Consider the following 13,163-nt stretch of genomic DNA (forward strand, 5'->3'; position numbering starts at 1 on the left):
GGGCATATATCCCCATTTATTTTTTAGAACACAATCATAGTAAACAATGTGTGTCGTATTTTGTGCAACAAATAATAGAAACTTTTGTGCAACATTGCTGAAATCAGTAATACTATATCTTTGACAAACATTGACACCAGTTGAATTTGAATTATCTGTTAAATTCAGTGTTAACAATAGTAGATATGAAAAGCAGTGACACTACTTAGCGCAGAATTGTTGTAAACAACAGAACAAAAACAAAATAATTCAAGTAGCTGCCAGACATATAGGCGCCCGTGACAGTTAGTGCCACAACACGCGCCCCTATCTACCTCAGAAAGGATGTCTCACCAGAGGAATACTATGTTTTACAGCCTCTACAAACAAAAATAAAAGATCAATACTTGGTGAGAACCCATCGAGAATCAATCACAGGACTAAATATCACGATATATCCCAGCATCGATATTTTGGCACACCCCTGATATTTTGAACTATTCTATTTTGGTCTGAAGAAGTTTTTAGTTAATTTACCTCCTACACTACATGTATTCAAGAGTACACTTTTGGCTAACGGGTCATTTATAGAGAGAAGCCCAGGGGTAAAAGGTTTGCAGTTTTGTTGCATTAGGATGGATCAAACCTAAAGGCTAAAAGGAAAAAGTGCTCAGAGTTTTGGAAGCAGTTCCTTCTCGGCTTCATCTTAACCTTAAGTAACTTTTTCTTCATGGAATTTAGGTTAATAGCCTCATGTTTAGTTTCTGTAGGGCTAAGCTGAAGTCTTCTTCAAGTAGAGGTTTGAGCTGTTGTCACAGCCTGACCACACATGTAGGACATCACAAAGTATTTGGGAGAAATTCCATCCAGGCAAGGAGCAGGATAGTGCAATAGCTCACCTGACACACAAGAGGCTTCAAAATATATATATATGTCGACGTGTAGATCATTTCCTCACGCAGTAAAGGTTATGGCCTGATGACAGGACCTGCTACTTCATCTTTTATGTTGACAGCAGGCAGAGTTAAGACCTCCCAAGAGAGTTTTATTTCACTATTTTTCTAAAATTTTAAACCACTGAGGTTCAAAGAAGTGATTTTGAGTTGTTTTTTCAAACTGAAGCTCTGCCTAGCATTAAAAATGTTCTGCTTCGATGTAAAATTTATGGTGGTTGGAGTTTTTACTGATCTAAATCAGAGTTAATTTCTTTAAACACATTTTTAGATTTCTAATTGTGTTTGTAACACTATAAAAGCATGTTTGTCTTCTAACAATTTTAGCACATATAATACATTAAATTTCAGTGTTAACCCTAAATTCGTATCTTATTGGACGTACCATTAAAACTTTCCTTGAAAACTGACTGGACCGAACTTGCTCCAGTCCAGTCTAATTGTAATTTGTTATAATTTTATGCAATTTCCATAAATATTGTAAACCTCATCCCCCCCCCAAAAAAACAAAAAAACTCCACGTTTTCAGCCCTGTCATTCAACATCATTCCACTAGGGGCAGTAGAACGGCTTTTTCTGCTCATTTCAAAATGGCTGCCGCTGTGAAATCAATCAACACTTTGGCGGAAAAAGTTTAGTTAATTATCTAAACTTTATGGAAAGATAACTGATTTACTGTTAGTCATTTTTAAAATAACTACTTCCTTTATTGAAAAATGTAAAATTTGTTGATAATTCTTTATAATTCAGTTACATCATGTTAAAATGTTTGTATCAAATTTGAGACAGCAGCTAAATAAGGTGCTATTTTTCCCCAATTGTTGTGAGCAAAAACCTACCAAATCACATGACATATCATACACTATCTAGTTTTCTAAATTTAATACAAAATAATATAGCAAAATGTATTTGGGGATTTAAAAAAATATCATTTTTAAAAATGAATCGTCTGTCAATTCTTCAGGCTTAACTATGTTATTAATAGTTTGATATTAAAGTGAAATAACAAAACTATTAAAAAAAAACTGAAGGACTGGTTACGATTTTCTCTAACTGTAATTCTATATAAAGAATAGCCAGCTGATGAAAAAGACACCCCTAAAAGGTGCTGCCCCTTTTAGCTGAAATAACTGCAGTGAGATGCTCTCCTAAGTTATTTCAGCTTTAAAACATTATTAAGTTTCTTTCATACAGTTTCAGACCACCACACATTTCCTAAATGAGATTAAGATCCAGGGCGACGCTGACGTTCCAGGATCTCCTGCGGCCCGTGCTTCACTTCCTGGTATGTTTTGAGTCATCCAATCAGTTTGCTTGAGCGGATCCAACTCTTCGGTCCTCACACTCATTCCCTCATTAATGGACATCCGGTTAATTTTCTTTGAAAATGTTTTACTAATGCAAAGTGGTTACAAAAATAAAGTACATTCTCACATTAAGATGACACGACAGGACTACACATACAAAGCTGATTAAGAAAAAACTATAAGGGAGCACAACACTTTCTGCTTCTTCATGTCTACAATAAACTTATCAAAAAGTTCATAAGTGAAGTAAAACAGTATCTGTACATGTATCCATGTCCAGAACTCTCTGCAGGATTCAAGTTATATTCTGGACACCGTTATAGAAAACGACTTATAATACTGTTTTTGTGATACTTGTAAATATGCTGTAACAGAAAAAAGATTACATTGTGACTCACTGCAACCTGACAGCTCAACTTTCATCACAATCTGACCTTCAGTCGGCACTTTCACAAGATTTTTGTCAGAGCAAGGCCAGACGAAACTACAATGCACTGGAACACCTTCTGAAGGTTCGTGACACTCAGTAGTAGTGTCATATTCTTTTAAATAAAGTTTTTCAGTTTTGCACATCGCACCATCTAAAAAGCTTCCATCAGTTACACCTTTTATGCTGCGTTCACATCGACCTCCGCAACACGAACAGTCAAGCGATCACTTCCAATAAAAACTATGTAAACGTGTCAAAACTCCCACGCAACTACGCACATTTTTAAAAACGTTTTCAGGCTCAACGCAAACCCACTGAACACGTGTTGAGAGAAATTCTGTTGAACTTTGACAAATCAGGGGCTCGGATGTAATGGTGACGTATGGATGGCGTTCATTTTAATTCACGTTAGTCAACAGTTTGAAAGGTGATCATGGGGAGAAATAAGTCACACAGGTGTGTGCCAGGCCAGAATTCTATGAAAAAGTCTTTTAAATATCGGAATAGAGCTGTGGAAAAAATCCGGTGAAAGGAAAATCCTGGAACAATTTTCGTGAGATTTGCACAGTTTTGACATTTCGCTCAAAGAATCTTCCAACATTAAGTATGTGTGCTAGGGACACGTTCCTGAACTCACATACGTTCCCAATCTTCCTACATTGAACCAGCGCTACAAACGCAGGTAGCAGCAGGGAAGGGATTCTTCTTCTACTGCATTTCTACTGTTCATCCACCAACTACAACAAGGAGAATCTCTGAGCAAAAAGTCAAATCTCGCAAATCTTTTGTTTTCACAACTCTTTGTCCTTAAATGTATGTCTGGGTTATATTAATCCAACCGGGCACAAACTGCAATTATTAATTTCGTCTTTGTGATCATGTTTGGCACTTCCGTGTTTTGAAGCGGACGCCCCAAACATGTCTCTATCAGCTCAGTCCCTGATTGGTCACAGTTCCACGTTGAAAATGTTCAACCGGGTTGAACATTCAGCGCGTGCTCAATGTGTGCCTGATTTGTGAGTAGAGCTCTCGACTCGACTAAAAAACCTGATGCAGGAAGCCAGGAAAACAGGTGAGCGCGTTTGCATCGACTTTTCATTGAAAGTGGCCACTTAAACACAAGTCGACGTGGTCGTTGTGGAAGCACCTCGACACGTTCCCGGTGTGTACGCAGCATTAGTGGAGAAACATCCAGAACATCCCCATGTAAACTGCGACCTCCATTGTTAGACATCCACACTGTTTTAAGTAACAAACATATTAATTCCACAACGACATGATGGTGAGTTTAGCATACAACGTGTCCAAGTTAATCTCAGTCGCCCGCATTTAAGAGTTTTTAAATCTAGCGCTAAAAGATGAAGGTGTCAGGAAGAGAGTGGTAGCTTATTATCAAAAGTTCTGTACAAGAAGACAATTACAAAGTTAGGAGGCAATAAAAGGATGGAAGTTTCTGCTGTGTTTCTACATTGTCCTCTCAGCTCCTAGCAAAGAGGTAAAGTGTTCTTCAAAAGAGATCATCTCCTTCATTAAGCTATCGCCTTCGCCTCAGGCAGGAACGCCTCCCAAAACTTTATAAACTGAAAGAAAAAAGAGACAAGGGGGAAGAATCACAGATGCTGTGATGACGAGATAAATGCATTTTGCTGATCTGTGTGGTTCAGTGGTTACCCGCTGTTGAGACTGCATCATCGCCTCCAAATATTTGATTATCTGGCTCTTGAAGTCCTTCGCTTTTTCTTTCTGCAAAGGAAAGGGAACCTTTTAGAACAAAATAAAACCGATGGAACATTCCATTTTTGACCAAAGGTCTTCTTTAACAAGTGGTAAAGAAGACCTTAGAAATGACACGTTTTTTGATTTGGGCCAAAATTGACCTTTTCATAATGATAAAGACCTCAGAGAACCCTTTACAATAGATCAAAAGATGATGAGAGGGAGACTTTAAGACTGTACCTCAAATCTGAGGAACTCCTTGCGGACACTCATCCCGATCCTGTCAAAGTCTCGCTCGTACTGAGTGACCTTCGTCTCCCACTGAGGAAAAATGAGGGAGGAGTATTACACTTTTACAGATTTCCACGTCTTAAGTAAAAATATACTGAAAATAAAAACTCAGCTTTTGAAAGCTTTTAAAAGGTTATGCTAAATTAACATCGGGTATGTGATGCACATTCAAGAACGCACTAACCTTCTTGAATGTGCGTTTAACCGAGGCCTCGAGGGCCGGTGTCCTACAACCAACCAACCTGCCATTGAAGGTCCTTATAGGCCAAACACACCTGATCCAGGTAATCAGCAGCTGCAGATTACTGAAAAACCAGCAGGAGGCTGACCTGGATTTGGACACCCCTGGTACAGCCCATGATGTTCACACTGCACTAGCAGGGAGGGGCTCCTACTTTATCTGTTTACTAGCACATATCCACCACCTACTACAGTGTGAAATTTTGAAGCAATGCAAATCTCATGAACTTGTTTCAGAATTTTTCTTTCAAAGTTCAATTCTTCTGTTTTTTCCTCCATGATCAATTTTCAAGCGGTTACCACTTCCATTAATTAAAAGGGACGTTATCCATACGTCTGAGTCCCTTATTGGTCAAAGTTAACCAAGTTTAATTTTCAACATGTGTTCAATGAGTTTGCATTTTTAAGACTTTTCATTTAAGTCGCCGCTTGAACATTTATTGCAGAGGAAGATGTGAAGGTAGCTTTACAAAAAGAGTAACAAAATCTGATGATTTTCTAACAACAGGTGGTTTATGTATGCATGGAATGCAACTTTTCTTGACATTTATTTTGTTCTTTTTCTAAACCTCTATGAATGTAGTTTAGGATCGGAGCCCATGACGAAGGAGTTGCTTGAGCAGGCGTCTCGCCGTGTTCCGTGTGTGTTCCTACCTCTGTGATCTCGTCTTTGGCCTGCTGCAGTTTGTCGGGTTTGTTGGCCCACAGCAGTTTGGCCTCCGCCTCCCTCTTCTTCTGGAGTGTGCTCTGAGCTTCCTGCCATCGCTGCCACGCCCTCATGCGCTGGTCTAAACAACCCTGTGGGACGGGGGACACGTTTTAGCACAAACAACAGTTTCACTCTGTTCATAATCCCTTTGAACTACCGTATGTAGATAAGAAAAGCTCTATATGTTAAAAACCTGCATTCTGAAACAAATAAGGAGCCGGTGCAGCTGGATTAACATCGGGGTGTCATGTGAGTACTTGGAAGATTTGGTTAAAAGCCTTGCAGCAGCGTTCTGGACAACCTGAAGCCATTCTAAAGATTATTAACTAAGATATGTGAAGATGGAGTTGCAATTATCAAGACTTGAAGAAATAAAAGCATGAATGACCATCTCCATCTCAGAACGCGGTACAACTGGACTCAGTTTAGCAATGTTTTATAAATGATAAAAACAAGAACGAACAAGTGACCAGACATGAGAGTCAAGAGATAAAACTGGGTTTAAACAGGACGTGAAAACAGAGTAACGGTATTAGGGGTCATGCTGATGACAATTGTGTTGTTGTTTCTTTGACATGTTCTTGTGGCCTTTTTCTCACAATGGAAGACAGATAAAGAAAATTCAACAGAGCAAAAAATGTCTCATCAAGAAGAAGAAAACCATATATAAGTCCCTCTGGAGTATAAGTCGCACTTTTAGGAGGAAAGTGTGATGTTTCAGAACAAATCTGCCAACCCAAGCGCTGCCAAAAAAATAAGTAAATAGAGAAATACATGAATACTAATCTTCTCATCTGTATAAGAAAAATATCAAAGTTTAAGAGAAAAACATTCAGATTCTTTTCCATGTTTGTTTTGGACGACACTTCTTCTGCTGCTGCTGTCAGGAGCAAATGCTTATTCCCAGATGCAGCGCCCTCTAGAGGTTGTTAGAGGAAATAATAGTTATAAGAAAAACGGTTTTAAAGGGGAAAATAACAAATATATAAACCTTTTGATGTCTCAAAAAAAAAAACACAAATAAGTCGCTCCTGAGTATAAGTTGCACCCCTGGATAAACTATGAAAAAACCTGCGACTTGTTGTGAATCAGAAAAATGCAGTTTAAACAAGAATGTATTCATGATATAACTTTATTGTATTATTATATACTTTATATATTGACTTTAGTTAATTATCACAAAAATGAATCAACCAAATGTGACATAAATGTGTTTTATTTTTGTTTTCTATTTTCTAATCAATGCATTTAATTGTTTCTGTAATGAGTTTGAAATAATTGTGTGTTTTGTCCCGTATTTTTCAATCTATGCTTGAAATAAACCAATCAATCAATCAATCAATCAATATAGAAAATACGCAGGGCTGGTCACAAACTCACCATTCATTCTGGGACTTTAACCCTTGTGCTCTCGTATGGTGTCAAGATGACTCAAAAGTGGACAGGATTTTATGTCTGCCATGGACACCAGTTAAGATAAAAAAAATAACTGAAAAAAGATCAGTGTGCTGTCTTGTGGGGTCCACTTTTAATGTAAACTACCTAGGATAGCACAAGACAAATACGAACCCTACCTCAGACAATTTATATTCACTGAAAGATTTTGTGTTGAGATCAAAACGAGGAAGAAGATGTTGCTAATTTTCAAAATAACATGGGGAGTGTGAATGTTACTTTCAATTCAACGTGTGATCTCAGGAGTCCAGCTGAACAGAAAATAGTTCTGCTGCACTTCTACTCAGCAGAAACTTTTTGCCCCTCATTCCTTTCCATTTTTCATTCCTTAAAGATGATCCCACTCCGATCATCTTTTGAGCCATTTTAAACGCATTTCCAGTGGTCTTTCCACTATAATAATGCCATTTTTATGCACTCCATGACAAAAATTCCACAAGAACATGTTCAAAACACCATTTTCATCAGAGCCGATCTTCAAAAAGACATCTGATTTTTTCTTTGTTGGATTCGTTTTGCGTCTGATTTAAGGTCAGTCGACTTTTAAACTCGCTCAGGTCTTGCTGACATTCTTTACACCTTGTCCTCCGGCTTACCCGCACAGCACCCAGTAAGCGGATGTAGTCAGCAAGCAGTTCTGCGAGGATGAAGAAGTCACTGGCGGCCTGCTCCTGGTGCAGCTGCTCCATCTTGTCCTCCACCTCTGCCAGCTGGGAGAGGGCCCGCGACAGCGCCGTGTTGTCCTCCGAGTTCCCCAGCATGGCCATGCTTTTGGCAAATATTGCCGTGTTTCCACACAACTCTGAAGGGAGGAAAGCGGAATTCCTTTGTTTGTTTCACAGATTCTTTTCTTACACCACAAGATGAAGATAATTCAGATCCAATTCACCTTTCCGATGATTGACCAGCGAGTCTACCACGGCGTGAAGCTTCCTCAGCTGCTGCTCCTCAGCCTCAACCTCCTGCAGCTTGTCCTCGAACCACTGAGACAAACCACTGTTTTAGACACCAGTCCTTACCCCGACCCCCCAACAGTGAAACTCTCCATCCTCAATCTGCTTACAGTGTCCGACTCATTCATCTTGATGGTCATCTTGTTGACGGCATCAGACGCTCTGTTGATCATTTTGAGAAATCCCGCTCCACTAAGAGTCTGGGTGTTCACCGCTCTGGGGAGCTGAAATAAAAAAAAAAACAGATATAAAAGTAAGAAACTAACAGACCCTGATCACATGTTCACTCTTCTCTAAAACGTGCATTCAGGATTTCAATTTACGGCACTATTCTAACTTTAAAATCCTCCTCACATCGTCTCTCTCCAGGAATTCACGAACGTCAGGGTCCTGCAGCAAAGACGGATGAGAAACCACCCTCTGTAGATACCTGCATCCATCACAGCACAGGGAGGAGAGACGAGTACACATAAATATTAACATCATTGTTCTCCTTAAAAAAAATTAAAGTAAGGTCACTTAGGTTTCATTCTAAAATTAAAGCCCAAATGTTACTATTATAAAACTAAAGTGGATTTAGCTTATGAATTATTACATTTCTACATTATAATCAATGTGAAATCATCCTTTTAGGATCCAGTTACTGCGAGGCATTAACACAGTACACAGGGGGGTGACTGAGCGGTTACGTTACCTCTCCAGAGCAGCTCTTCTTCTTTCCACAAACTCCAGAGATGACGGGTCGTCCATTCCCACTTTCACTTTAGTCATTCCTGCTCATATTGAAGAAGAATAGAATAGAATAGAATATAATTACTTTCTTCATCCCAGGCTGGGAAATTAGGCTAATAGCAGACAATTTCATAAACTCACATCTTGAACAGTTTAAATCTCCTTGTCTCGTCTATAAAGTCTTACATGGTTCATTTTATTTTTGTTATTTAGTAAACTGTAGGGCTGGGTTGATAAACTTACTCGATTTGAATCGACACAAGCTTAACAGATCAATAATCGATTCATAAAAATATAGATTGATTTAGCATATAAAGCTAAAGTCTGCTAGCTTGATGCTAATGTTTAATAGGATTTCCCATAGGGAGGCTAATGCTAACGCTCGGTTGACATTAACATACATTCCTGACTAAATGAACATCTTTATAAACTCACAGGTATGAATTATTCAAACTCTTTTAAGGAAATATTATTAAAGTAACCATTTGTGGTCTAAAACACAGATTTTTGCTCATACTTTCTTCTTCTTCTTGAAAAAAAGTGTAGTGCTATAGCGCGAGCTCCACCTAGTGGTCAAACTGAAGTAAAACAACGCCTACAATGTTAATGATCTGAACATTTTTGTTGGAACTTCTCCTTTTGTGAATCCATGTAACACGTTATGATATTAACAATCTCATTAATTTAAGGAATACATTTTACAACATTGTGAACTGTATCAGATTAATATAAATATATTCAAAACATATAGCAGATTCATGTATTTCCAAACAAATGTGTCTAAACGTGTAAGCTCAAAATTGAGTTGAGAGAAGGAATCTGGGAAAAAAAAATCAGAATCAAATCGATTCTTGAAATTATTTTTGATACCCAGCCCTAGTATACCGTCTTTAACCATTTTTTTTAATCATTCTACTAGTACTGTCTATCTCTCATTTTATTTATTATAGCATCATCCTACTCAGGGACTCCAGATGGAAATTATGGTACATTTACATTTGTTTTCATGTTCATTGACATGCATTGTTCCCTTCCTAATAAAGTTATCTGAGGTTTCTCTGTGATTTTCTAAAAGGGAAGAAAAACAGCCAACTTCCCACCTACGACACTCTTCTCAGGCGGCGGTGGGATGATGCAGCCGTGGAGCGTCTGTTTGGCTGACAGCTTTTCATACAGACCCAGGAAGTCGCTGAAACGCCTTCTAACGGAGAACGCTTTACTTTTGAATATGGGCAAGGAAGACTAGAGAGACACAGATACCAAAGATGAGGCAAAACTTTAAAAAGTATGATTATTAGACAGCTAAAGCACTGACCCGGGTGAAGACTTTGTAGGCCACATAGGCGTTCATACCATCACCTAAGAGGACAACATGGAGCAGACATTAAAACTTATTTGTGACTTATAAAGAAAAGGGGGTTGCTTAAAGACCCACTCTGATGAAAATTGTGTTTTTAACATGTTTTTAATCACAATGGAAGATACATATAATGAAAATTGAGCTTAAAATTGCTCAAAAAACTGTTTCACGATAGTTAAACTGACCGACTTTCTCCGGGTTTGTGACGGCAACGTCCACATCAAAGCTGTCCTTGGCCTCTTCCTCCTCTAACTGCAAATAAAATAAGGTTATTTTTAGTTCTCTAAAAATATAAACACTAACGCATGTCATGCATTGCAGCTAATTGAAAAGAACGCAGTGTGATAGTTGCTTTGAGGCTCTTCAGGAGGGCTGTACCTGCTCCAAAGAGGTGTGCTGCATAGCGGCGGGGTTCTGAGGGAACGAGGAGGCGGGCCGAGGACCAGAGGAAGTGGAGATGTCCGGCCGCGCGGCGCTGCTGGGCGTGTTTGAGCTGAGATCTGATTGTGCCTCTAAGGCAGAAGGAGCAGAATTTTGGATTAATGCCAAGACATCACATCGCAGCACGAGCAGATCAACCAAAGGAAGTGTGACCAGGAGCCGTGACTGCTTCTGAGTGTTTTCATCTGTCAAAATGAGGACCGTTTGATCAGGTTTCAGGTAATACGGACAGTCAAAGGGGAGCTAACTTGGGAACTAACTGAAATGACAGTATTATTACACTGATATGCTACGTTTCCACATTCTTTGACTTAAGGACTCACTTCAATCATCTTTTGATCCATTTTAAAAGCATTCCAATTGGTATTTTAATATGATTACCTTATTTTTTGGAGTAAAATGCGCGTTTAGCATAGTTGGCCAGGGGTGCGTCTTATACTCAGGAGCAACTTATATGCGAGTTTAAGAAACAAATATTGATTATTTTCCTACTCAACCACTAGAGGGCAGTGTAGGTGTGTGCATCAGAATTTACAACTGACAGCAACGCAGAAGAAGAAGCACCATGCTAAATATAGAAGAGAATTTGATGGTTCTCCCCCAAAACTTTATGATATTTTTCTTATTTGCAAGAAGACACTTTTATTTTTGTTTCTATTTTTTCTGTCCTCAGACTAATGCGGGACAGCAAGTCATCAAACTGGGATACAGAAACACGGAAGTACTGCTGAAAGCGCCATCATTTAGATGCAGCGCCTGAGGGAGAGGGTCAAGATAGCCATGGACAAAAAAAGATTGAATGACCCCTTGAACACAGAAACGGATATGTGGTCACCGATGTTTTGTAAACCTGATCTCTCATCTTCATCCGTGTCTTCCAAATTGGAATAAAATATGTGTTTTGTGGTCTTTTTCTTATTATGGAGGACATGTATAAAGAAAATTTAGCTTAAAATTCCATTACTGAGCATTTCTTTATTCAAATTGTTGTGAAACAGGAGCAGACAAAAATATGTCATTTGAATAAGCCTGTAGCTGTGACATCAGTGCCACAAGCTCCTCGCTCTGCTCCATTCTGATGTATCCACGTGTAGACATAGACCCAAATGACTAAAACTGTACGGCTGGATGGCTCCAATATTGCTCGTCATTTTTGTTGCACTGGTAATGTTAGGTTGGGGTTATGAGGGGCTGTAAGCTAGTGGGTGAGAGTGTAAACAAAGGGATGATGGGACATAAGTGCAGGATGCCAAACAGTCTCGCCACAACTTAAAGGTGAATTTCTAATGAACTCCTTCGCTCTGCAGGAACTATGTCCTAGAAACGACTCAGGTTTTTGGATTCTGGCAAAAAATGGCATTATCTTAATAAAAAAGACCACTGGGAATGAATTTACAAAAGATCAAAGGATGATTGGAGAGGAACTTCAACAGGAACCAGTTGACTTTTGTCAGTCAAGTCAGGTTTCCAGAATGTAAAATAGCTTTAAAAATGAAACAAACATACCCGCAAACAGGTCGTTGTCATCATCAGAGTTGACCCCGTTTGACTTGGCAGTGTTGGGGCCGGCCTCCTCCTGGCTGAACAGGTCTCCAGGCTCTTCACGGACCCGCTCGGGCTGGGAGACTCCTCGACTGACTGATACCGGGTTTGTCCTCTAAATAAACAAAATGTTTGTTTGTTTTAGTGACACATGCAACATGGAAGAAGCTAGTGAAGTCTGAATGATAAGGCAGTATTACGACGGTATCTGGGTAGATTTTTTTTACTTGTACAGATAATAAATAAAGTAGAAAATGATGCGTTCAAGTGACAGAAGAAAAACCTCAATATTAACATCCTAGCAGGCCTAAAAAGGGTCAATATAGGAAATGTAGTTCATTCTTCCCAAAATCTAATGCTTAAAATAACTTTAGCTTATTTTCGTAGCTTTAAAATCACACATTAATCGCTGGTTGTCAGAGGTTAACTGTTATTTTCGTCGCCGTGGCAGGAGAAGCTTGACCAGATGGAGAGACTGACTTCCAGGCTCTGAAAACAGATAAAGTCACGCGAGAAGACGAGCCCCGGCCGGAAACTCACGTTACTGACGAAAATGTCATCGCCTTCGTCGCTGTCCCCATCCAGCAGGTCAGACAGTCCGGGTTTGGGCTCATCTGTTGCGGGGAAAGGAGGTGGATTTCGATCCGAGCTGGTCGCCATATTCTGTGTTGTGGGAGCCACTGACGCCTCGACCGGAAAAGACGCGTGTGACAACGAGCAGAGGCTGCAGCGACACCTACCGGTTAAGGCGACACATTACACGGTACTGAATAGAATAGATTAGAATAGAATAGAATAGAATAGAATAGAATAGAATAGAATAGAATAGAATAGAATAGAATAGAATAGAATAGAATAGAGAAGAATAAAATAAAATAAAGAAATACATACATACATAAAGTAAACATTGACACAATATTTGGAATATACCTGTGTGAGCATAACTTAGGAAAATATTTGTTTATGTTAATAATTGTTTTATCTGTGTTGATAGTCTCAAATCATAATATAAACCATGTAGCTGCTTTCAATCCAGTATTTTAAAGAATATTTTC

General features: G+C 39.0%; 1 protein-coding gene across 1 annotated transcript; it reads right to left on the bottom strand.

Annotated features, from left to right (window-relative positions):
* Window positions 1–2,303: 2,303 nt before the first annotated feature.
* Window positions 2,304–12,857, bottom strand: LOC112161303 (sorting nexin-1). The gene is made up of 15 exons (XM_024296403.2): window positions 12,649–12,857; window positions 12,073–12,223; window positions 10,504–10,637; window positions 10,311–10,377; window positions 10,081–10,124; window positions 9,866–10,007; window positions 8,728–8,806; window positions 8,388–8,463; window positions 8,144–8,257; window positions 7,970–8,063; window positions 7,677–7,882; window positions 5,571–5,714; window positions 4,626–4,706; window positions 4,341–4,412; window positions 2,304–4,249 (listed from the first exon to the last, which is right to left on the bottom strand). Exons 1-15 carry the CDS (start codon window positions 12,766–12,768, stop codon window positions 4,199–4,201), a joined length of 1,575 nt encoding a protein of 524 aa, XP_024152171.1. The 5' UTR covers window positions 12,769–12,857; the 3' UTR covers window positions 2,304–4,198.
* Window positions 12,858–13,163: the final 306 nt, after the last annotated feature.

Source organism: Oryzias melastigma, linkage group LG3 (genome assembly GCF_002922805.2).
Source record: "Oryzias melastigma strain HK-1 linkage group LG3, ASM292280v2, whole genome shotgun sequence".
Lineage (NCBI taxonomy): Eukaryota > Metazoa > Chordata > Actinopteri > Beloniformes > Adrianichthyidae > Oryzias > Oryzias melastigma.